The sequence below is a fragment of the Melozone crissalis genome, unplaced genomic scaffold (assembly GCF_028551555.1).
Source record: "Melozone crissalis strain CALT ecotype California unplaced genomic scaffold, PUWL_Pcris_2 ptg000008l_1, whole genome shotgun sequence".
Classification (NCBI taxonomy): Eukaryota; Metazoa; Chordata; class Aves; order Passeriformes; family Passerellidae; genus Melozone; species Melozone crissalis.
In genome coordinates, this window is record NW_026535786.1 from 5,361,092 (window position 1) to 5,386,856 (window position 25,765).

The 25,765-nt window shown below is 37.1% G+C and overlaps 1 protein-coding gene across 3 annotated transcripts in view; it reads left to right on the forward strand.

Annotated features, from left to right (window-relative positions):
- The window catches only part of GRM5 (glutamate metabotropic receptor 5), a 240,008-nt gene that overhangs the window by 101,232 nt on the left and 113,011 nt on the right, over window positions 1-25,765 (forward strand). For all 3 annotated transcript variants that reach the window (XM_054270034.1, XM_054270033.1, XM_054270035.1), the window contains one exon: window positions 6,611-6,860. In XM_054270034.1, the coding sequence (XP_054126009.1) occupies window positions 6,611-6,860 (250 nt within the window). The remainder of the gene's footprint in view (window positions 1-6,610; window positions 6,861-25,765) is intronic.

Consider the following 25,765-nt stretch of genomic DNA (forward strand, 5'->3'; position numbering starts at 1 on the left):
TATCATGGTAACTAATGTTCCTTTGTATTGACACATCTTGAATTGTAGTAGGCAACATACAGGGATATAGGCAACCCTATTGGGTCTGAGTTTTATAAGTAAATATAAATGTTGTTTGAAGAGCTTTTAGTTTGAACAGATAAGATTAACACCCAAGAAAAGATGTAAATGACTCTCCACTATCATACAGACAGCCAAGGACAGAGTCCCAACTGCAGCCATCAGTTGTGAGGGCCCCTATGGGGCCTCAGATGTTAGATTTTGTCCTTTGAATCACTTTGAGACTGTCTGTGCTTACAGAAGGCAAGTATAGCAATTTCAAGGATGGAGTAAGTAGCGCTCCTAATTTAATCCCTTATGGAAATTTTTGCCCTGTGACATTCCTTTGCTGAGCAGAGCAGAAAGAAAATTTCTCCCAGCCCAGCCAACATTCCCTGTCTGTTTCAACAGAGAGTCATTTCTTGGGAGAAACCTGTCCATATAAATGTGTGTACATATTTATCCCTTTTTTCCATTAAATTCAGATTGTTATGTTTAATATATCATGAGGAAAGAGCCCAAAGTTCTTGAAGTTGCTATCTAACACTCAAGGTGATTGAAGTGGAACAGCCCAGTCTCCAAGTGATTATTAAGGAAAAAGAAAATATTAGAAATATTTAAGTGGAATATATTTGGAGGAGCTATTCTCATTTAAGTTGTTTTTAATGGCTTGCTTTCAAAATGAACTTTTAATTTTATTTTTTATTGTTTTACACATATATATTTAATATAGAAAACTAAATACTATCTAAAAATCATTTAAGTATTTGGATCAGATGAAAAGAATTAGTTTTTTTTTTAAAACACATAGAGACAACTCCAGACTTTCAGGCATATGTGTTTTGATTTCATTTGGTTTGTACTCTTTAGAATAAAGTAACACTCTATTGTCACGTTCTATTTGCAGACATAACTACACAGAAGGCTGTGATTTTGATCATGTTGTATCAGTGGCATGTGGCTGCTCCAGCTGCTCGAAAGACTTGGTTTATGCCCCTATTCTTGATAGTGAGGTATTTTAAAAGACCCATAGTCAAAAGAGCAAAATGTAGAAAATATCTAGCAAGTAGTAGCAGGTACTACTGGTGTTTTTCCATTATTAATTTGAATTGTAACAGTCAAGCACAGGTCTAACATTTCCATTTGGGAAACACGCCCGTATTTTCAACTTTTGGGAAGAGCGTCATGCTAACCAACCAACATGTTGCCTTTCATAAATATATGGTATTACTCCCACATGCGTTTTCAAAATTATACCAAAGCTATACCTTCTTTTTTTTTTATATTTCTTGCAAAGTTCATCCTTTTGGTGCAAATGGAAACTAGAGGAAAATGAAGATCTGTATTCCCTTTATTTCTTTCAAAACACATACTGCAGATTTTAACCTGTTTTGACTTCTTTCCTGTGGCTCAGACACAACATAGAATATTATTCTGGTTTGTTCTTCCTTGTCCTGAAAAATAATGAGTATTTCTGCTTAAATAAATATGCTTTGTGACAGGTAGGATTATTACCAACCTAATGAATGACCTTATGCATTTCTTCTGTTCCACTCAAGGCTCCTCTTCTTTTGCTTTGTGAATTTTCACTGTGACCTGCCAGAAACAATCCTACATCTTAAAACTCTCCTAAAGGTTGATGCTCATCTATGGTCAATGAAAATATCTTAAACAAAAGAACTGGCTGATAGCAATTTGCGGGTACAGCTATGAATAAAAAAAGCTCTTTTATGCAAAAAGGCATGCATGACATCCCAAAAATTCCTGGGCAGGAGAAAACACAGTTTGTTCTTCCATTTGACAGCAGAGACTTTTCACCTCCTATTGATAACCTTTAATCTAATAGGGCAGATGTCAATACATTTTGCTAAATATTTTAAGAATTAAAACGTTGTTTTGCTTTGTAATGCACATAAGATCTAAATGGGTTATGGTTAGGTAGTTTAATTGGCTCAGCTGGGAGCAGGAGGGGAAGCAAGAGCTGCCTGCAGTTTGCCTGATCCTTTTCTATCAGATTGAAATATTATTATGTGCTGTACTATATTAAGCATCATCTGGAAAAAAAGCACAATCTGTTCTTTTTAAGCTTCTTAATAGTTTCTAGTACTGATTCATGGGAAGTGGAACCAACAGATTGTTATAGTTAGACTGTAGGTGGGGACACATATGCTTGAGTTTTGAACAAAATTCCAACTCTGCAGCAGGGACAAGTCTTTCGCACGATGATGCAATTGCTTTTTTAAAAAAACATGAAGTGACATATGGGAGTAGCTTTACACTGGGCTTAGGGCCAGGTGTTCAGGTAGGTAACAGGCAGGATCCAGGCCAGTATTCTAAAAGAACCCTGCTACCACTTGTTGCCAAGAGCACACATTTACAAACGCCATCTACTGCTAATAGTTCTGATTACAGTACTGCAGAAAAAATTTCAAGAGGACAGGAACACCAACTGAAAAACTGTGATATGCCCTCCAGCAGAACCAGTAGCAGCATAAAGGTGCCAGTTTCCAAATACTGAAATGGAGATGGATTTTGGTGGGGCAAGAGGAGCTGAATTTAAATTGACTGTACTTGAGGTCCAGCTTGTGTTTTTGGGGAGTCTTTTCTGATGAACTGGAATTAAGCGAGCAAGAGTAAATCAATCCCCCCCTTCTGCTGAACATTTCCTTCAGAATTTTCTTTAAATTTAGAAGATGAAACAAAATAGATACATGGATAAATTCCCAGGATGTAGGCAACTTTCATCATATGGGACTCACAAAAAAATGTTAGTTTTTTTCCAGCTAAAGAGTTCTGAATTAATTTGCACTTGGAAGTGAAACTACAAGCTGCATAAGATGTCACCATTGTCCATCCATTTGTGTAAATCCTGAAGCCTCTATATCCTTTTTCTTGTGTCATAGACTTGGCTGAACAGTGGGAACTGCCCCATTGGTGGAAACTTGCTCTAGCTGAGGCAGTTTTCATAGTACTGCTATAGGTATACTGAAGAATCATGTCCTTGAGGAGGCCAGTTCTATACAGAAAGCATGGAGATTCTCTTCCACTAAGAACCTTACATCCTCAAGGAAATGACAGAATATATCTTACCTTCTTTCCCACTCTCATTTCTTCAATGCTAAATGTATATGTTTCTGCACATACATGTTTTATTCAGAAGGAGAACCCAGATTAAATTTTTGCTAATATATGGTGCAAAAAAATTTAACAGAAAAGATTTTTTTTTTCCATCATGGAGTGTTCATTATCCCCACAGTATAGCTCATACAAGATATACATACCTCATCAAAACACTTGCACAACAGGAGAGTTCACTATGAACAATTAATTGCATAGAGTTTAATCAGCAAGGCAAGAGCACCACTGGTGTATTTGTATGAGTGTCTTGAAGCAAAACTGCTTTCTGTTTTTATCAAATCTCTCTTGAACCCATGTCATAGAGCTGTAGTTTTCCCAGTTGGAGACCTCAGTGACTCTCAGATTTGGACTGCCAGGATGTATTTTCTTCCAAACGTTAAGAACATAACATTTTCCTAAGTACTACTGGTAGTTTAACATGTTTCATATGATTTTGTATGACACATAACTTTTTGTATGGTTTCATAAAATCTTCCCGTCTCGATGCTTGATGAAACCAGGGTGTTTGTGCTCGAGCAGAATTTATTGGATTAGAAAGGAGTTAATGCACTTTGTGCTGTCTAAAAGACCTGCTATTTTTCAGTACTGTAATTAAACCTATTGTCAACCTTAAACCAAGCCTGAGGATAACAGAATTCAAACAGAAAAGTTTGAATGCTTATAACACTTCCAAGCAAATACTGCAGTATTTACAACATAAAATATATGCAGTTCTGTAAGTAAACTAGACCTGGCTGGGAATTTTCCACTCAGTTTTTTGACAGAAAATGAGATCTTCAGAATTTCAGTGTCTTTGGTGTCATAATTTAACCCCAGCCAGCAATGAAGCACTAGGCAGCCTCTCGCTCACTCCCCTACCAGCAGAATTGGGGCGAGAATCAGAAAAGTAAAAGCTAAGGAACACGTAGTTTAAGATAAAGACAGTTAAATAGGTAAAGAAAAGCTGTGCACACAAGCAAAGTTAATAGGGAATTAAATCACTAATTCCCATGAGGCATTCAGCTGTCTCCAGGAAATCTGGGCCACATCACGTGTAATGGTGATTTGAGAAGAGAAACACCATCATTCCAAACATCCTTCCCTTTCTCCTTCTCCCCCAAACTTTATGTACTGAGCATGATGCCACAGCCTGGAATATCCCTTTGATCAGCTGGGGTCACCTGTCCCAGCTGTGTCTCCTCCCAGCCTCCCATGTACCCCCAACTTCCTCACCAGCATGAGAGCATGAAAAGTAGAAAGGGCTTGTCTCTGTGTAATCCCTGCTCAGCAACACAACATTTCTATATTATCAACCCTGTGTTCAGCACAAATCCAACACATAGCACTATACTAACTACTGTGAAGAAAATTAACTCTATAACAGCCAAAACCAGGATATTGAGATATATAGTTTTTCCTCAAACTTACATCTTCTATGGCAAAGATTGACAATGTTTCCTTGTTCTTTTCATCTTCTGTTAGAAAAAGTGAAATAGAATATTTAATGTTGATCCAGAATGACCTAAATGCAAATAATTTTAGACAAAGTAGTTTATTTCCTGTCAGATGGCTTAATTTCATTTTTGAAGACCTAGGGGTCTGCTGGGAGTTAAATCTGACTGACCCCAATTTTTCCTTCAGGCTGGCTTTGGCAGCTATAATACATATTTCATGAGACACCATGGTTTTGACCTCGAGATGAACTATTTCAATGTCCCATGGAAATCACTTGATGGTCATGTACCAGAGGAAACACAATTTGCCCTAAAGGCATGACACAGGGTTAAGCACTGGACTCCTGATTTACTACTCTCAAGAAGCACTGGAACAACTGGGTTTAAATGACATTTTGTCCAGGCACAATTTGCATGATAATGTGGTTTCCATTAGACCTAATCACAGCAAGGAAGAAAATGAAAGACCTTTCAGGTAGGGGTCTACCTTCAGGTAGAAAGACCTTCATTCAGGTTGCCATTTTGGTTGGGTGCAATTTGGAAATTTAGTGGTCTCAAGGTCTCAGAGATTCATTGCTGGTGTGAAAGAAAGATAATGTTACTTCCTGTCTTCTTGTTCTTTTCCTCTTTTGACTATTTGGATGGTAAGATCCTGAAACTGAGCACTGTTTTTAAATTCATATTCAGCTCTGAGTGTAACAAAACCCCTGAGCTGTAGCCCCAGAGTGATAGGGATGAGTCCTCAGGTGGGCAAGATGAATTCTTGATAGCTTCAACGTCCAAAGTCAAAAAAACCAAACAAACAGACGACAGTCTAAATCCATGTCTGATCCTCACTGCTTCACATGCATTTTCACTGTCAGTGCTCCTGTGTTCTTGTAATTCTGCTGGTAAGAGAGTATTTTTCTTACAGATTCTTCCATTTGCAAGCTAAGAAATTTGTGAAGGATCAGTGGTTTCTTGCAACTTGATCACTTGACACTCCCAGTTTTATTAATTAATTAACTGATTGTATCTCTGTGGAATATTACTGAGGGTTTAAGACATTACTTTTGAGAAAGATTTCCTGCCTCAGAGACCTCCTTGTTTAAATGAGACATGAAACAGATTTCAACAGCCAGATGGAGGAGCACAGGGAAGCAGACACACAACCATGGTCGGGGCAACTGTCAGTGGTATCAGTACATCCACTGTTTAAGCACTGTGACTTTTGTGTAGGCCTGGCAGTGAAGAAAGTGTCTGTGCTAAAACAGAATAAAGCAAAAAAAATATCTGTCTGTTAATATCTATTACCAGCTTATCTCCATAGAGGAAGAAGGATATGGAAAGAAAAAATGAAGTATTTCCCACTGGTTGAAATTTAATTCAGAACAAACAAACAGGAAGAAAACCCAGAAAAATATTAAAGCACATTGAGTTCATCTGTGCTCTAGTGATCCCTGTAATGCTAACCCTCAATTTAATTATTCATTCTCCAGTAGAAGTTTTTGCTTCAGCAAAGCAAATTTTACTTTTCACTCTGACTAAAAAAATATTGCTTTTCAGATTGCATTATGAGTTAGGTGATATTGTGAGCTTTTTGCATATATTTAAAATACTACACCTAAAAATTAATTCTCAATGTATTTTTTTTTTAATTTACTGAAGTAAATCACAGAGAATTTGGCCACATCAGTCAGTTTAAGAGAATCAGAAGAGACTGCCATTTGTATATACACTATTGTACACATTATGGACCCGATCCTCACGGGTAGTGAAGTACTCAACAGCCTTTGGTTTAAGCAGAGATGCAGTCTCTTGAAGAGCCATGAATTTTCCAGGAAAATTTATTGACCTTGTCTTGAAAAATTGATTAAGCAAAAGATTAAAGTGATATTGTTAAGATTGGTACAGTGATCTCTCTGAAGATATGTAACACATTTAAAATATCTGATGTTTCCCAAGGAAGTAAAGCTGCCACAGATATTAATATATGCATTTGTGTTTCTGTTTGCATTTAGGAAACTATGGTGAAAGTGGAATGGAGGCTTTCAAAGACATGGCAGCCAAGGAAGGGATCTGCATTGCACACTCCTACAAGATCTACAGCAATGCTGGCGAGCAGAGCTTTGACAAGCTGCTGCGAAAGCTCCGGAGCCACCTGCCCAAGGCAAGAGTGGTGGCCTGCTTCTGTGAGGGCATGACTGTCAGAGGCCTCCTGATGGCCATGAGGCGCCTGGGACTCGCTGGGGAGTTCTTGCTGCTGGGCAGGTGAGTAAAACCATGCAGTTATAGCCTGCTGTTTTAGTCAGCAGGGCAAAAAAGAGAAAACTATCACATTTTCTGGACATGAGGCACATGCAGCACAGACTCATGGCCTCTCCTATACCTGTGCATGTCTAAAAGATAGGGAGTAATGTCAGCTCTGTCGTAGCAGTACAGACTCTACAAAGACATGCATCATTCTCATGACATGCCAGGCAAACACTAGTCTGCTTGGCCACACCAAGCAGCGATGAGTAAGGGAAAGCTGGCGCAAAAATCTTTGATCTATATCACTGTTTTGTTCACTGCAGTTTAAAATGCATTGTGTACTTACACAGCCTGAAGCTGTGTCTCACTCCAGTAACTCTGTGTTAAAGATTGCTGATATGGCTTCTGGGCGTACCTGAAACAGGATTTCCCAAAACAGAGTTTGTTAACTGTCACCTTTTCTTCCTGATTCAGTGTGTTGATGTGCATAACATCCTAAGGGCAATATATAGGTAATCCTTTCTCTTAGCTCTATGATATTAGTGTTTCCTTTCCTAACTGTCACAGGAAGAAAAGAAAAGTCACTTAGTGTGTGTTCATCTAGAAGGAAGAAATCCTGGGCTTATAAGTAAAGAAGTTATTGATGTGAACCTAAAGGGATCTTTACATTTTCCCCTTATTCAGCAAGTGGATCCTAAACAAGACAGGAAAAATGATGTATTGAAAACAAAAGGGAGTATACTGGGAGTCAACTAGAACATTAGTCAACTAATGTTCTCAGTGCCACTTCAGTGCATTATTAGAAGGATGACCTGTTGCTGTCCCAAGCATGAACCCTATGGGAATACAAGTAAAATGGTGTTAGTGAAACCAGAAGCCATGGTAAGACCTCCAGGGAAACTTTCAAGGACTGTCTTGGCAGCTGGGAAACTGAGTCTGTCCAACTGGTAGGACACCAGCCTCTGTTCCCAGTCTGCCCCGTTGCACACAGCTGCCCTTCCCCCTCGGGCAAAGGGGAAAGCAAACAACTGTGACTCTTGTCTCTGACCTTAGTCTTTGACTTCAGCCTATATATTGGCATTTTCAGATGGGAATTTCTTAATTCTTTCTCCGATACATGGCAACTGTCTCCATCCTTCTTTTCTAATACATTTTATCTGTAGGGACTTCCATGGACTGTCTTGGTCCTTTTCTGGACAGACACCCAAAGGGACCACGATCCTCAAGGTGAAATTCATATGAACATTTATAGATGTCTATAATTTAGACACTTCCATGTAGCCATCAGTATTTGCTCTACACTTAATTGAGCAAAGTAGGACCTTCTTAGGTCCCTTGTTTGTAATGTGAATATTTCAAGTAGCTCAGAGAAATCATATTCTGGCAAAGGCCTTGTACAAAGATTCTCTTGATAACTACCTTTGGTGGAAAAGAGTACTTGTCAGTTGTTTAGAGTAGATTGGAGCAAACGCCACCTCCACTATCTCTAGCTGAATCTGGTGCCATAGGATGTTTGCTATCTTCTGTCCTAAATGTCAACTATCTGCAGCAGTACCCAAATTTAGAAGCACATAAGCATTGTTTTAAAAAAAATATGTTGGCCCTTAACTACTCCAGACTCCAAACTGTACATAATTTTTTATGGGATTTATGTACAACAGTGCTAAGTTTAGCCCCCTGAGATGCTTTTATGAATAAGGACTTCAGAAATTGCTGACGGTGAATAAGAGTAGAGCAATTCAGATTACCTCTTCAAAAAAAAGCAAGGCCTAAAGAGAACAGACTTTAAGGCTTTGCTTCAAGTTTTTGTTGTTTTGTCTGTTTTGTTTTGTTTCTTTGTGAAAAATACCTGTTTCTAGCTGCAGTGGAAATTGTCATGAGTAATTATAAGACAACTGTTATTCGGTATATGACTTCCATTGAGTAAATTGAAAGTGATAGCTTCTCTTAGAAACCTAAACTGTAAAGTCTTTCCAATTGAAACAAAAATCCTTAATAGTAACTGACCATTTAGGGTGTATCCATGCCTGTGGCACTACTACACAATTTAATTGTGAAAAATGCAGCAAGAGCTGGAAGTGTTTACAAAGAAAGAAAAAGGAAAGTGTAGGGATTTTTTCTATCCTTTTATTTATTACCAGAGATTCCAAGGTAATGGCTGAGAAGTGTCTGCTCAGGCATAGGTTAATATGCCCCAGCCAGTAATTGCTGCATCAGACAAGGATGGCTGGAGAGATATAGTCTCCCTGCTTTGGCTCTGCACTTCAGAGTTCCCAAGGATCTTTGAGCATCCAGTATTTTTCAACAGCTTTGTGTCCAATTTGATATCAAAATCAGCTATAAGCCAGGGAAAAATAAACCAAAAGCATTAACAAATAAAAACTAACTAATTTTGCCAGCTGAGGACTTTTGTAAGGCTTTGAGTCACCCTGAGTCTGTAGAGCAGTGTTTTGTGTTTCTGCCATGCAGCAAGAATCATGTGTAGGGTGTAGGAAGTTGTGGAGTAACAATGTTTCACAAAAATGTTCATTCTTACGAAAAAGTTCTCCCTCCGCTATGGGCTAATCTCTAGGTTTTGAGGCAGAGGCAAAAGAAAAAATAACAGAAAAACCAGAGAACTTGAAAGCACTTCTTGACATAGATGGGGCATAAAACAATTATATCATTTACAGTGATAATCTGAGTTCCTGTAGGGATTTAAAGATCTGTTTTCCATGACTTTCCTATGTGCTCTCTTGGTTTTTGACTCTTGGGCTCTGTTGTCTGTGAATATTTACCTGTTGGTCAGAAGCTAGGGTCGTTGGTTGGTTCTGTAGAGAATGACGTAAGGCACTGACCTGGGATGGATGTGACACCAGTATAAACCCAGATCATACAAGCAGATTGTATTGGGGACTTTTTGTGCATCATTTGTCGGGGGAAAAGATAGGAGGCAAGATTTTGAGAAGAACAGATGGTTCAGAGTGCTCTAAGGAGAAAGTGCTCCATCTGAAATTCAAGAAGAGTCATGAAATTAACTTTTCTTGCAATTCTATGCAGGAAAATGACTAAGATAAGATTTATACTTTCACTCCTTGTCTGATCCTGGAGTTTCTCTGGGCTACCCATTCCACTGAGAAGGTTATAAAAGGGCATTCCAAGTGTAGTGAGAGTGCCGTTCACTGGAATGCCATGGGCTTACAAGAAAAACTACCTCTACTAATGAATACTCTTTTGTTGCCCCAAATATTCTTCCCTGTTGTTTTGTTAAGTGGAGAATTATTTTGTTTCTTTTCCCAATGCACAGAAAGAACTAAAGTCACAAAGCCACACACTAGATTTATGGGAAATCATAAATTAATCAATATTTCCACTTCCTCTTTGCTTTCCTTTATGTTCCATTTTTAATTTGGATTCATCCCTAATATTTTAAATCCAAAGCCTTGCAAAAATATTGGGATTTTTTTGAAGCTATGGATTTCTCACAGCATCTGTTTCATGCTCAGATAAAGACAAAATGGATTGGCCAAGACGAATGCATATCACATAAATTCCCTTTACAGCCCCAAGGAGAGGAAAAAGATACCTTTCAATAAACTCTCCACTCTTGACCTACTATGCAGTTTCTGAAATTGCATTGCCTGCTTGTGACAGATATGCAATATACAGTCATTAGTGACTGTAACATTCCAGAGCTTTTTGATTCATGGAAAACATTTTACATGCTTGGCAAATATTTACCTCATGCATCTTGAAGAATGAGACTTAACCTCAAATGCAAAGGCGAGTGTGCTGACTTTCAAATGTGAAAAAAAAATGTTATTTTAAATTAACCGTTACTCAGCTTAATTGAGATGTGGACACCGGGGCTTCACCTGTTTGTCTTTACTGCTTTTGTCATCCAGAAGTCATATGCCAGGAGATATCCTTACAGATAAATTAATTTGAGAATAAATAATACATTCACATAGCAGAATAACTTTGAAACAGATTTCAGAAGGAACCATGGAATATTAATTGTGTAGATGAAACCACCTTGGTTGTACATGATTTCCAGTTTTTCCTCATTTTATTTAATATTGAGCCCCAACAGGCGAAATTGTCTTTTGTGTTGTACGCCCACCTTCATCCTGCTTCTCTTAACATCTAATTTCTGATCTTTGGACAAAGTGTCTGTGATATTTCTCTACAATAATCATTTTATTTGATGCCTTTCATCTGCAGGAATTCCAAAACTTGTCTCAGAATGACTAAGTACCTTAGTGCTAAGTCACATGATTTTTCATAAAAAATTAGAAATTATTAGTTGCAACAGAAATTATAAATATTGACTATTACCGTCCTAAATGAAATGGATTCAGAAAAAAACTACCACAGCACTAAATAATTATATTCTTTTTTTTTGCTTGCTGGAATTATTTTGTCCTATATAAATTAACACTTTCCACATGGTACTCCCCATGGTGTTGGTGGCAGCATTTACCAAGGGATTATTACCAAGAAGCAGCTGGGACATAGATACTCTGTTTTGGGGTAAAAGAACATCAAGATTCACAGATGCAGTCACTTTGCGTCTTTTACCGCTAGACAAGAGAACTTCCCCTGGTTGATTTGTTTATTATTAGAAAATAGTTATTGTAAAAACCCAAAAATCAAAAGACATAAATTTTGCAAAGAATTTGTGATTCCAAGTGCAAGACAGTCAGACTATTCCTCCCTAAAGGAGAAGAGAAGGGAAAGGACAAGGGTATTGGAATGGTCAGGCATTGAAACAATTCCCTGCCCAAGGAAGTGGTGAAATCACGATCCTTGGAAGTGTGCAAAGTGCATGTGGCACTTGGGGACATGGTTTAGTGGTGAACAGTTGGACTTGATAATCCTTAAGGTCTTTTTCAACCTTAATAATTCTATGATTCCAAATGGAATGTAGATGTATATAAAGATAAAAATGACTTGCTCAATGTCTCCAGCTTCCAAATGACATTTCACAAGCAGTACTCATCTTCCAGAAATTACTGGGACTCCCATTTGCTTCACATGTTCACGTATGCATATGGAGATGCAGATTTACTACTGTATTCACTGTCATATCTGATTAAAAAAAAGTTAATTAAAATTATCCAGTTTTTCTGTGGTATTAAAAGACAAAATTATACACAATGAATAAAAACATTTAGCAGAGATAGAAATATGTCCTTAGGCTCTAGGACTGATTCTGATTTTCAGCTGTCCAGTTGAAGAAACATGGCCAAAATTTATCAGTCTGATTTAATCTCTACATGACTCTTAGGTACCTAACTTAGCCAGGATTTACAGAAATAACATAAAACTGTGACTTGGCTGCAATATCTACAACAAAGGCATGGGAAATCTAGAGCTGCAGGGCATCCCTCAGAGTTTCCATCTTCTTTGAAGTACTCAGGACTTGATTTCTCTGCGCTGTAATGTCCTTGGAAACATGAAGAACCAGCTCCTGCATTTTCAGGATTCACTCTGTTCTGTGATATGTGAGGTCTGTGCCTTGGGATGCCTTGGGCCGTGCCTCTGAAGCATGCCATGGCTGCAGAGCGCGTCCGGATGAAGATGGATAAGGGCAGGACACCACTTCTAGCATTGTGATGATCAAAACAATTCAAGGGAGCCTCTGCAAGAGGGCAGAAGGATGCTGAAGCAGCGCCCATTCTTCTCAGAACAACAAAGGAATTCTCTATCACAATTCACCTCTCCTAATAAGATATCTGCTAAGCTCCTGAGGAGATGGAGGAAATAGATATTGATTTTAAGAGATATTGCAGCAAATGAGCTAAGCAGAAGGCAAGTAGTCAAAATGAGGATAAGAAGGAAGAATAAAATATGGAGAAGCATTAGTTCCAGGAAGTCCCCAGAGTAATTCAGCTGATAGGAAACTCAGAAATATGTATGAAAAAAGCTGGTTAGCAACTAAAAAGGGCAACTATAGCTGAAGGAAAATTAAAGCAAGATAGATGATGTGAGGGAAATGAGTTCTTTTTAACAGTTTAAAAGAAATTTTTTGTGAGATTTAAAAAAAAAGTGTTTGTTGGATGAAGAAAGACCTCAATGTAAAGGATGTAGTGATTTCCTTCCAGAAAGTATGGTGTGGATTAACATGCCTTTTTCTATCTTTGTACAAGTCCAACTGGTGAAGAAGTTCTTGTAAAATAAATTAGGATATGAAATTTTGTAGACCTGAAATGTGCTCTAGATTAATTTTTGGTTGTTTCTGCTACTTCAGGGAAGTATTAATCAGACAAAATACTTCTATCTAGAATACTTCTTGCTGCCTAACCTGTGACAAAATTGTGGAAGATAAATACAATATAAATGTGCAGATATTTCCTTCAAAATAAGCAGGTGAAAAGGTACTTTTAGAGTAAAAATTGTGCAACCCCAGCCTGTATGAACAGTCTCATCCTTTTTCTTTAATCTGCAGTAGGCAGGAGTCCAGTGCAGCCTCACCTGAAAGATGTTTTCTCTAAGACAAAACAGCTATCTGCTGCCCACTCATTATTTACCTCTGTTCTCTTGTTCAGGCATGAACGTGTAGCCCAAGGTACATTAGTATATCTAGTAATTAAATGTACTGTAAATAACAGCATTAAGTCAGAATCTTCATTGCTACGCAAAAAACCCAGGAACTTAACAGCAAAACAAAGGTTTGCTTTCTAGAGATGAAAAAGAAATTAGGGAAGTGAAAAGTTGTCTTCCCTCCTGTATGCAAACAGAGCCTTTAGAAATAAAGCAGACTAGAGGGCAAAGAATAACTTGGTTTTGAGCTTTGTGGTCTCCATTTGAGGCAGCCTCATGGCTCAGAGACCCTCAGGGTGAGCAATAGCAGCAGGGTCCTGCTACAGATGGAAGCAGTGAAGTGGTTGGTCAAAGCTGTTTGTGCAATGATGCAAAAAAGCATAATTTCCTTTCTGTGGTTCAGGCTCCACAAGCTGAAAGCAAATCAATCCACCTGACTTTTAAAACCTTCTTGTATGCTTTTATTATTTTTTTTCTCGGCACCTATCTGACCTGATTCTAATAAATATTGCACCTTGCTGTTCCATTTTGCTATGTAATGTAGATCAGGTAGTGGGCATGGGAGTAAGCTCTACACCTATTTGGAAGAATGTCTTCATTTTGGTGTTTCAGGAATTATATGTATTTCTTAGGGTGGGTGGTGTTGGTGGTATTGGGGTGGATGTCCACCATGGCATCAAGCAAACAATAAAGAATTTCCAAATGTGCACGTTGGCAAGTAAGCACACCTTCTACACATCTGAAAATGTAGCATTAGAAAGTACTCTACCAGGTGAGATCAAAGGTCCATCAAACCAATTTTTTATTTCTGGGAGTGGTCAGAAGCAAATGAATGGCAAAAAGTAACACAAGGCCAGGATGGAGTAAAGTTCTCCTGGAGAATTCTTGGCACCTTTGTCAGGGAAGCCCTTGTGGTTATCTTTCTGGCCCTCCTCAGGATTCCCTCTAGCAGGTCCCCAGCCTTCCTGTGTTAGGACCCCAGAGCTGGAAGCAGCAGTCCAGGGTCTCATGAGAGCAGAGGGGGAGAATCACTTCCCTCAACGGGTTTCTTCACGCATACTTTTGCTGCAGCCCATGATGAGTTTGACTTTCTGGGCTGGGAGTCCACATTGCTGGATCATATTGAGCTGCTCATCCAGCAACAGCCCCAAGTCCTCCTCAGGGCTGCTCTCACTCCATTCTTTGCACAGCCTGTACTTGTGTTTGGGATTGCCCCTTGCACTTGGCCTTGTTTATCTTCATGAGGTCCGCATGGGTCTAGCTCTCAAATCTGTCAGATTCCCTCTGGATGGCATCCCTTCCCTCTAACCTTGTCATGACAAATCATGTGTGTCCAATTGAATGATTTACTTCCTGTAAGTAAAGGTCTACTCTTTCTCACCTACAACTAGCATTAACAGCCAAAGGAAGATAGCTTTGTTAGTCAGTATGTTTGAATAGAATTGTGCCTCAGCACTGTAGAAAAAGACAGTAGCTCCTTCAAGTCTTTTACTTCTGCACTGATTCATCTCTACCAATTCATGCTTGATCCATCTCAGATAGATCTGCTTAAAGTATTTCAAAGACAAAAAATTACAGCCCTCTCAGTCTGCTTCTTCCCAAATGTAACTACTCCTTATACTCTTCCTAACATCAAACCTACAATTCTTTTAAGCCCATTACTCCTTGTTCTACCCAGGGGAACAAAGGAAGCAGTTTCTAAGACTGCAAGTTCTATATTTGCAGACTTATGCCTACCCTTGTTCTGCTTTGACAACTTTCAGTATGAACAGAAAACAGGTTTTACACTTTGGAACAGCACGAGATCTCTATTATCCCAGCGGAAATGAGACATGAGGCAAAGTACAGAAAAAGAGATGTCAAACAATCCTGAAGAATTATATAAGGTTTATTTTCATTGCAAAATGACAAATTCATGGTATGACCTACACGGTTGAAAAATAGACAGTGAGGCAACCTCAAAAATAACTCCATATTGCCAACAGACCTGTGCTTGCAGTTCTGTATGAAAAGTCAGGGGCAATGCTGAGAAATTGTGTGCATCTGTGGGTGCCTCTCTGTTCTCACTCAAGAGATGTATGCTTCTGATTTTATATTTGACTAAGAAGTTCTGTTTTATCTCACAGCTTATTAAAATTCAGAATGGAAGACATCTATGGGTGGCTGACTTAAGACTGTTCTCTACAAATATGTGACAGGCAGCAATCAGAGAATTTTCTGACGTAAGACTATTTTGAGAATGAGAGACTCTTCTAATTCTAAGAAAAGGAATAAAAAATTCCCTTGGAACAATGAAAATATTTTTTATTCAAGCTTGAGAAGAGATTGGATGCTTTCTTCTCAAAAGCATAAATTCAAGAGGTAAAAATAAATGTGGATCTTAAACCCCAGCATTGTTATTTCAATTTGCTGCAGTCTACATGCTAAAATATTACTTTTAAAACATTAAAGCTGTACTTTTAAAACATTAAAAATGAAAAATGTGATCCAGTATATATTCCTAGAAAAATTTAAAGGCACTTGGAATAGAATGAAAATTAGCATTATGCTTGAAATTTTCTGACCTTTAGAAAAGCTACAGAATTTTGATTAATAAAGTTAAGAGAGCCTAAAATTTTCTTTATTTAAAAAAGTAATTCTGTTTCTTCTTCTCTAAAATGAACACTTTGACAAATAGAGTTTTGCAGTAAGGTACGGATTAGCACTTAAGATCTGTTTCCTTTCTGTTGTCTTTCTCTGCAGCAAGTGGGTATGATATTTTCCATTACTTCTTTTTAACTCTTTATTTTTCTGACTTATCTGCATCATCCCAGAGTCGATACCCAGGACTAGTGACTCATGCAGACACACAGCTTTTTTCTCCAACTTCACATTTCAGTTGATTTAGTTGTACCTTGAACAACTGGAAGATCTGAACATAAAAACATAACCTACACAGCAGAGATTTACATAGGTGGACCCATCTCACTAACAGTGATGAGTAATTATGGAAGAGTATTACTCGGAGTAATGAAAACTTCTGATTCGTAAACTTGTGGAGTAATTAATTTTTCTATCGCTCTATTAAAGTGACAAAGCACACACAGCAGCACATTTCCCCCTCCCTATGGCTGAATTGATAGTTTTTACTGAAGCCATTGTCTCTCCAGAGGTTAAGGCTGAAGGCAACTGACAAGGTGAATGAAGTACCAGAACTCACTAAACCCCATTCTGGTGGAATTACGTCCACTCCTTCCTTGAAAAGACATTATAAATTGTGGCAAGAATATACTACTTTCAAGAAGGCCAGATAAAAAAGCCATGTACTATTTCAAGGAATAAGGCCCAAGCTGAACTTTGTTGATAATTTTTTATATTAGAAATGTGTAATAGCAGAATTGATTAAATGAACAGTATTTTAATTAGGGAGCTAAAGTTAATAAAACTTATATTTGCTAAGGAGTCATACTGTTCAGCCTTTATTCATGTTGGTTAGTGACACTGAAGGTGGTAAAGACAGACTGAATTATAATGAGTAAATAATCTCTGTCCTGGGAAATTGCATAGTTATAAAGCATAGTGATTTAATACATTTTAACTGGTATGTTTTTAAGATTTTCATGTCTTGAAGTACTGAAACGCACAAATCAGTGTTAATCTTGGATGCTGACTATTTTGAAATATGATTGGCTGATACGATTTTTAATATAATTATGCCAGTGCATACTAAAAGGAACACTATTACTCCTTTCCTAAAGTAAACTAAATATATTTCTGAAACTCTTCATGTGTTCAAAGGTTTCAAGCCTTAGCTAAATCAGTTTGCTTATCATAGCCAAATGTGTATCATGTGGATGCTACCTGAGTAAAAAAATTTCATGTTAGCCACTCAAGATCTGATTTTATCTGAGCATTTCAGACTTGAGGAAAACTATACTATAATGTAATGTCAAATCAGCAATATGTTGAGGAGGATGACTGTCACAAAATAAATGAGTTGATGTTACTTTTACACTTAATAGAGATTTTATGGGGCTTTAAGCAAAATTATTACACAAAAAATATGTTATTTAGCTGCTTGACCTGACACCAGTATTTATACAAAGAGCTAGAAACTCTTGCATGGAAGGGAATGTCAAGAAACCGAAACGACAAGTGCAGGTTGTTTGTTCATAGCTCATTACTTGAAATTGCCTTCAGAGAAAGGCATTAATGAATGCACAACTGGTGCACAATTGGTTTTGGTCTTTAAAAAGAAAAATCCAAGAACGGCTTCTGAAGTTGTCATCTCTTAGCTGTGTTTTTGAGAAACTTGATATGGATTTTTTTCTTTTTATTATAAGATATATAACTGATATTATCTAGCAATAAGAAAATAGACAGCTTAATTACTTGTGAAGCAATTTCTCTGTCAGAAATCTAATTACTTCTTGCTGCTCCATAAGTCCTTGTCACATGGAACCTCCCAGTACAAGGATTGGGTAAAGGTAATTAGTAATTGCTATTTTCTAATCTTGTCCCCCCTTATTTTGCACTACATTGAACTTAATTTGCCAGTTTCACCTGCTGTCAGCCAGGAGCTCCTTGGCATGTTATTTCATTCTAGCTGTGCTCTTGTAACCAGAAGAGCAAGTGATTCGTACTCCAACAAAGCATTAACTCCCCTCTCCCAGCTGAAAACAACAGGGCCAAAGGAGCACCCTGAGAACTACAACAAAGAAATAGTGCAGAGACCACAGAGCCTGCATTTTGTTCAACTGCAATAATTTGGTTGAGAGGTGCAGAAATTCCTAACCACAGGAAAGCAGCAAGGTAATTCCAACACACCAGTTGAAAATTAATACCTTCCTTCCGAAGTGCTCTGGGTTAGAGCATAGATCCCAGGCAAGGAAACAGTTCTTGGGTTTTATCTGAGGCTTTCTTGTAGCAGATGGTGACTGTTTCACTTCTCTAAGGGTGATGCTAACACTGAACTCAGGTTATATCCTCTTTGATTCTCTGACATGAGTGTTATCTGAGCCTCAAGTCATACATATTAGAGAAAAGGGAATGATTGCTCTTCAAAATAAGCACTAGTGTTTTTGTATCATAAGTTCATTCCTAATTTAGATTTTCTATGTGACCATTATATAGCACAAAACTCATCTTAAATAAGGGCAGTGTGAATTGGCCTGAGCTTACTCCAATAACCAGTAGCAAGGTGTAGGCATTGTACACAGTGATTCATGCAAGGATAAGGAAAATTGTCCTCTGCTGGAGATTTGGGGAGAATACCTCCAAACATCCATTGTGTGCTGAGAATCAGGGAAGATAAAATTTTCACTAATGTATCCCTCTCTCAGATGGAAATATTGCCTTTGTGGGAAAACAGAAATGCCATTTTTCTTCAGAAGGGTGGACAGATGTGAAGTCAGCGACAGGTTTATCAGACATCTTCTTTAAAAGAGGGGTATGTCTATGGTGAGAGTCTACTCAAGGGTATGAACTTACACATGTTCAGAAAAGAAAATTCTTCACCTTGAATCCTTTTTTCCCATAAATGGCATAGTAAATTCACATTCCTGCATACCTTTGCCCTTCTCTCTGTGCTCAGAGGCAGGTTCTGACATCTTCTGCTGCTTTTTACCTATAAAAGGAGCTATCAGTTGGATGTGCCAAGGAGCTGCTGAGCCTACCAAACAAACTGAGTGCTTCCCCCTGACTCTGAGGAAGCAAGTGCCTGGAAATTCTTTCGGGTTTAGGAATTCCCAGCCACAACTACCCTGGAAGCTGCAATTTCAAAAGTTCAAAGCAGTTATTAATGAGAAATTTCAAGGAAGAAATTTGTTTCCTGGTCTTGATTTCAGCTCCACTGATTCTGTCTGAGGATGTTGCATCCTGACATTTCTAGTGATTTAGTGTCTGGGAGCTATCAGAGACAGACCAAGGTGCATCCAGATGCACAGATGAATTACAAAATCGTTTCTAACATTGCTTTCTCTTCCATATATGTAGCAGCTTTAATGGTGACCGTCTCCCTCAGGGCTCTTAAAACAGAATCCAGAGCTCATGGAGTGGTACTAAAATCTTATATTCTTGTAACAACTGAGAATTTACTATCAGAAGAAGGTAAATGACTTCTAAAATGAATTGTATACTACTGCAGATTATCTGCAAGGGTGTTTTTGAGTTGCTGTCTTTTGAAAATTAATTTTCTAAAAAATTACTAAGGTTGTACATGTTTGCTTTGTTATTATAATCTGTATCAGTGGTCAAGAACCAGAAACTTCATCTGATTCAAAAGAAATCAATTATTATTTTTAAAAAATTACTGATCAATATTCATTAATGACATTGTTGCATAAACTGTATTGAAACTTTATCAAAAATGATTTTTCTTTAAAATATTCACTTTAGAAAAATCAACTTTTTCTTGTTAGATTAGGAATTGAAAATTCCTCAGCTGTAATAATACATGTTCTTTCAAATTTCTGGGAAGAAAAAAAACTCAAAAATTAAAAAAATCTTTCTAGAGTACTACAAATTACATGGTTTTCAACCCAAAATTACAAAGCTTTGCAACTAAAAAAATTTCCCTTTATATTAATTTAATTTTTTTTTTTTGGTAGCTATTCCTCTCACTATCATTCAATTCATTATAGTTGTATTACACTGGGAATGTAGTTCTCACAAGTATTTTAAGAAAATTAACTTAACTTGGCCATTTTAAGGGACTTTCAATCAGACACAGTAGCTGTAAGGAATACCAAAAACCACTTGTTTTCTTTGTTTTGGAGGTGTTTTTGTTGTTTTTTTTTGGTTTTTTTTTTATATTTTTCATCCCAGAAAAATATTGATTTTGAAATGAAATGCTAACCTTATTCTTTATCAAGCCATAAGGAGCAGTCAAAAAGTAATGTGAACTATGAATATGTTTCTGACCATAAGAATTTCAGGAAGTGATGATTTCTGCAAAGCACTCTTTGCCCTGGCAGCCTTTTTTAGCTGGGACATGCTTCCTCTCACGATTCATGAATGTCTCATCCTCCTTTAAAATCTCAGTTTAGATATTGTCCTCTATGTTCCTTCTAAAAACATGGCAACAGTGAGCAAAAAGTCAATATCATATTACCTCACGATACTGTTGGTTTTATTCTCCTGTCTTTAGGTATTTTTGTGTTGTTTTCACTCTTCTATCTGATTTTATTTCTAAGTATTTTATGAAGCTTAGTCCTGCAGAGGTCTTAACACCCCAGACTCCTGGACTGTGTCTGTGAATCCTTGATTCTAAACTAATATTGATGATAGATTCTACTCACTGCTCCTAGTTAGGTAGCTTTCCAGCTATTGGTTTCAGGCCTTAAAAAATTTTAGTCCATTTTCTCCCTGTCTGAGCCTTTTACAGGCAAATCCTCTCTCATATATTCAAAAAAAACCAGGAAGAGTTTGAGCATTCAGGAGAAAAAAGGTAAATCAGTCATTTAAATCAGAGATTGTTCTCATTTGTTTATGTAAACAACTCCTAAACTCAGAGACATTGTGTAAATCACAAGGTACAACTTGCCTTTTATTTCAGAATTAGCATCTTAATTGGCTATCTTGTTATTAGATGTTAGAAAAAAATGTTTCAAGGTCTGTGATATTTAATTAAGATACACTAAATTGTTTTCTAAATTGAATTTTGTATTTCAGTGGATGTGGTTATTGGAAAAATCAGTTGAATGGAAACAAGTATCTTAATAAATGCTTTTCTTCTGCATTTGAAGCAAGTTCTGTTCTTGAATTAATGCTGATTAAGGAAAATTCTCTAGAGCCTTGAATTATCTTTACCTTGAACAAAATGATTTGCACACATATAAACCTGATTTTGCTGCATTTGCGTTGCTCTTTACCCAAACATGTATTTATGAAACAAAAAACTTGTTTATGAGATATTCCCAGATTTTCACCCTCCCTTCAGCTTGTCTTTGTTATATTATGTTCTCTTGAAGCGTTTGGTTAGGAAGACTAACTAATTACTGTGCTTTAAAGTCCCACACCAGATTAATACTGAGCGTGTAAGAGGAATTCGTCATTAATTAATTTCCAGTTCAAATTCAATGTTCAAAAAAAATGTGTTGAGAGTAGATAACTCTGTCAGCCCAGAACATTACTTAAGTTACTATTTTGAGCAAACTAATTTAATTGACACTGTTATTTACCGGGCTTTTGCTAACAGCTGGTCTGTGATTTTTTACTGTTATTCCTCCATCCAGCTTTATGTTCAGCAACATTAATACAGAGATTATTAATTATCCACTGTAAAAGGATGTGCATAAAAAAATCATTCTCTATCTGTATATTGAGAAAATTTAACCTGAAACATTGTTTTAAAATATTGCTACTCAGCAAAAACGAAAACATCAGGATGTTTCAACATTATTCTCATATAAAATCTGAACCACAACTCTGTCCCAGCTACTGAGAAGGAAATTAACTGTATCCAGATAAAATTAGGACAGCTTTATAAACCATCACATTCATGACCTACTTCAAGAAGATCATTACATTCAGTAAGCTCACATTTAGCATGCATGCTTCTATCAACCAAGTCGTACCAGGGAAGTTTTAGATTAGGTATTAGGAAATATTTCTTCACAGAAAGGGTTGTCAAGGACTGGAACAGTCTGCCCTGGGAAAGGCTGGAAGGATTTAAAGGATATATAGATGTAGTGGTAGAGTGGACGCATTTTAGTGATGGAGTTGGCAGTGCTGTGTTGATGGTTGAATTCTTTTCCAACCCAAATATTTTTATGATTCTATGATTCTGCTTGGAAAATACGGACATTTTCAAGTCTTAATGAGACAAGAACTTCCACATTTAAAAGGGCTGGGGACTGCAGATCCTAAGAGACAGATTTTATTGGAACAATCAGATTATTTGCTCTATTATAAAAGTGATTTTCTTTTTATATTCTGTAATCCTGGTAACAGTGCTATTCTTGGACAGTAGAGATATGTATTCTATGCTTTTCCCCACTTTTGATGTTTTTCCCTTTGATTTTGTGTTTATCTGCATCATCTCTCTTATTACTTCACCCTCCTGTAGGAAAAATAAGTAAAGTAATTAGAAATTATCATGGAAATCTATGTGAGATGTTTAATAAGCACTTTACAAATGAATATCTCATGATGACACTAATTTAAAAACAAGCTGTTTAAAATTGTGCATTTTGTTATGGCAGCTGAACTACTGGCATGCCAGGGAGCTCACAACACAGAGGAGCTTCAAGTAGGCTGAAAAGCCCAATAAAGGAGAGTCACTAGGTTAAAAATACCCAAGTGCTTTATGCAGGCATGAAATATCATTGTAAGGGAGATGAAGTGTGTTTGTTCTGAACCAAAACTCTTGGCTGGCTGGTGATTGTCAGTGTCACTGAGATGTTAACAGGAAGGGAAAAGTTGCTCGATTTTATGTACACCAGAGGGGTTTTTTGTGCCATGGTCTTTCAGTCCTTGAACCTTCAAGCATTATTCAGATGTTACCTTTTCATGTGGGAGACCATGTCTGATGTGTTGGGTCCTGGAACATCTGAGAGACAGGAGTTTTGGGTTTCAGGTGGGGCAGAGTCTTTCGTCCTCTGTGTTGGACACATGGGTTTAGTCACTCTGAAATCACTACTGTAGGCTATGCTCTTCCCCAGGATTAATAGGCAATTTCTGTTCAGTTGTATTCATAGGACTCTTTTTGGAAAAGTAAAGAAGGTGATGAGCCCTAAACAGATCTTTTATGATCACTATGAGCCAGTAAGTTTGGAAGATACAGTACATAGCATTCAGGATGTTTCTTTAATATTTCAGTTGGAAATCTGCTGTTCCTGCTATAAATCATCCCCTCTGTTCTCTATAGAGGGAAATCCAATCAATGTAATCAGCTAATGTTAGACTCTGAGACTGGATGTTTTGAACAACCTAATAATGAGGTTTCTCATCATTTTAATGAGGAAAAATGTATTTCATGCATTAACTCAAATGAATTGTTTGACTTTACTTTCCTTAATAGCGGAAAATTATATTTCCTAATAAGCAATTGCACTCTTGTAAATGAACTTGTGGGCTATATGCGCAGAATAAGTAAATTCTTCAGCCCCAATTTGCATGAAGGTGGTCTCTTGGGAAGAGTGCATTCACACAAGTTCAGTGACATTCCAATGGTCTGAACCTGGAGTGTGTTTAAACACCTTCAAATGCAGAAACAGGAGCACACATCCATCTGCATAACCATTACTAAAGTCACTTGCTCATGTTCATGGACAAACCCTGTGGTAGCCCTCAAAATCAAGACTTGACTTTGCATAACCAAAAAAGAAACCTCTCAATTTTAATTAATATTAAATATCTTTTCAGTGTCCAAATTTTCTAAGAGCTGTTGTTCATGCCTATGGATTAATCAGAAGACTCTGAAATGTTTAAAATTAATAATAAATAACACTTAAGATTGGTTATGTACATGACATTTTCTCTTTCTGCAAAAGAACCCAAAGGCATTTTCTTTTCCTTCCCCCTTGAAAATGCCCAATCAAACCAGTCTGGCCTTCTTTTGATTTGAAAGAAATGTCAGGTTGGGGGTTCGTCCTTCATTCTGTAATTAATTATGACAATGGATTTATAGCCACTTTTAAAGCATTGCCCATAATAGCTAGTAAGAAAACATTATTTCTATTACTTATGCAGATGAACTGCAAACTTTAAAATGTGAATTCAGCTAGTGCAAATAAAACTAATAAGACATGTATAAATGTCATTAAATAGTGGTTCAATTTTCATTTCTGTTTCTAAAGTCCTTAGAGAAAAATTGAAAAATAAATAATGAGAAGATGAGATGCTATGTGTCATTATACAGGTAAATTAAGGAAGATTAGGTTGCTAGTACTTATTATCTGAATATTTAGTTATAATGGCTCCTGACATTTAAGGATAAATGCAATAATATAAAAAATTAAATTAATGGGTAAGGGCTAGAATAAATATTATCTAAAAATGGAGGAAGACTTTCTACAATAATATATTGGAAGACAGAAGAAATAACTTATATACTGAGAACAATGTAAATCCTAAAATGTATGAAAAGAAAAAATAAAGCAGAGATGTTGATGAGCAAGAAAACTGCTGTGATATTGAATCTGATCATCAGCTGTTTACATACTCTGAAAAAAAAAATATTTAGGAGGAATTGAAATCTTCCCTAATGCCTCTGGGCCATTTCCACCATCACAGTTCCATCAAAGAAATACACTGAAGATTGACAAATAGAGGAGGTTTTTTTTGTCGTCTGTATGTCAACTCTAAACAGCCAAATTGTACTGGTGGCTTGAAATGCATTGTGCTACTTAAAAATAAATCTGACCATCTCATTCCATTTACAATCTCAATATGTGCTGATTCATCTCAACACTACCAAATTTTAAAAAACACCATTAAAGGCCATCTAAAAAAACCAATATTTTCAAACATCTCTTCCATTTTCTTCAGTCATTTTTCTTCTGAAACTTCTAGAAAACAAATAATTATGAATGCTCCCAAAAATCTTAACGATGGTGGGCAGTATGATGCCCACAATGCCCCCATGCCAAGACAAACATTTTAACTCAAAGAGAAAAGGAGTTGCGTCTTGAAATACATTTCCCACTTGCGCATGCTTGAGGGTGTGAATTAGGTACCGCTGAAACTAACAATTCCCAGAGACTCTCATCACACTAATTTTGTAGAAATGTGAGTTTAAAACCATCCTCAGGACTTGAAATACGTCCAGGCAAAGCTATTACTTTTAAGATATAACATTTGTATTCATGGTAAGCCAATAACACATGCCTTTTGATGACAATGGAATGGTGTAACTGAACTTGTGATTATTTAAGAACCAATATAGAAGAGCTGCAACACCAGTTGGTTCTTGAACTGCTGTTATTTTATGATATTTCCACAGGAAGCAGAGGGAGTTGGAGATGACTTACCAAGATCTGTTCCACAGTATTTCATTATCAGCTAGTGGCACACAAACAAAAAATAGTTTACTGGACTTGGTGGAAATTTTACAGAAAGGAATTTGGCTATATATGCATGTTTATTTCAAGTTGAATGATTTCAGGTTTTTCACAAGCTTCAGAGGCTACCACGCATTAACTATGGAGATATTTTGTGGTCACTTAACACGTGCTCAGGTTTAAAATCTGGCATTACCAACCTTTATCTCTGTAGGTGCTGACAAGCTGCTATTTGGGACAGGATTTCCAAAAAACTTATCCATACACACTGGCTGGCTCAGTTCTTTGACTAAATATGTAGTATAAAGCAAGACAAACAGACTTACAGGTTAGGAGGAAAGGTCTAGTCAACATATTACCATGATAATATGTGCATGGCCCGTAGACTAGAACTGTTTGACTTGCATGAAAACATTT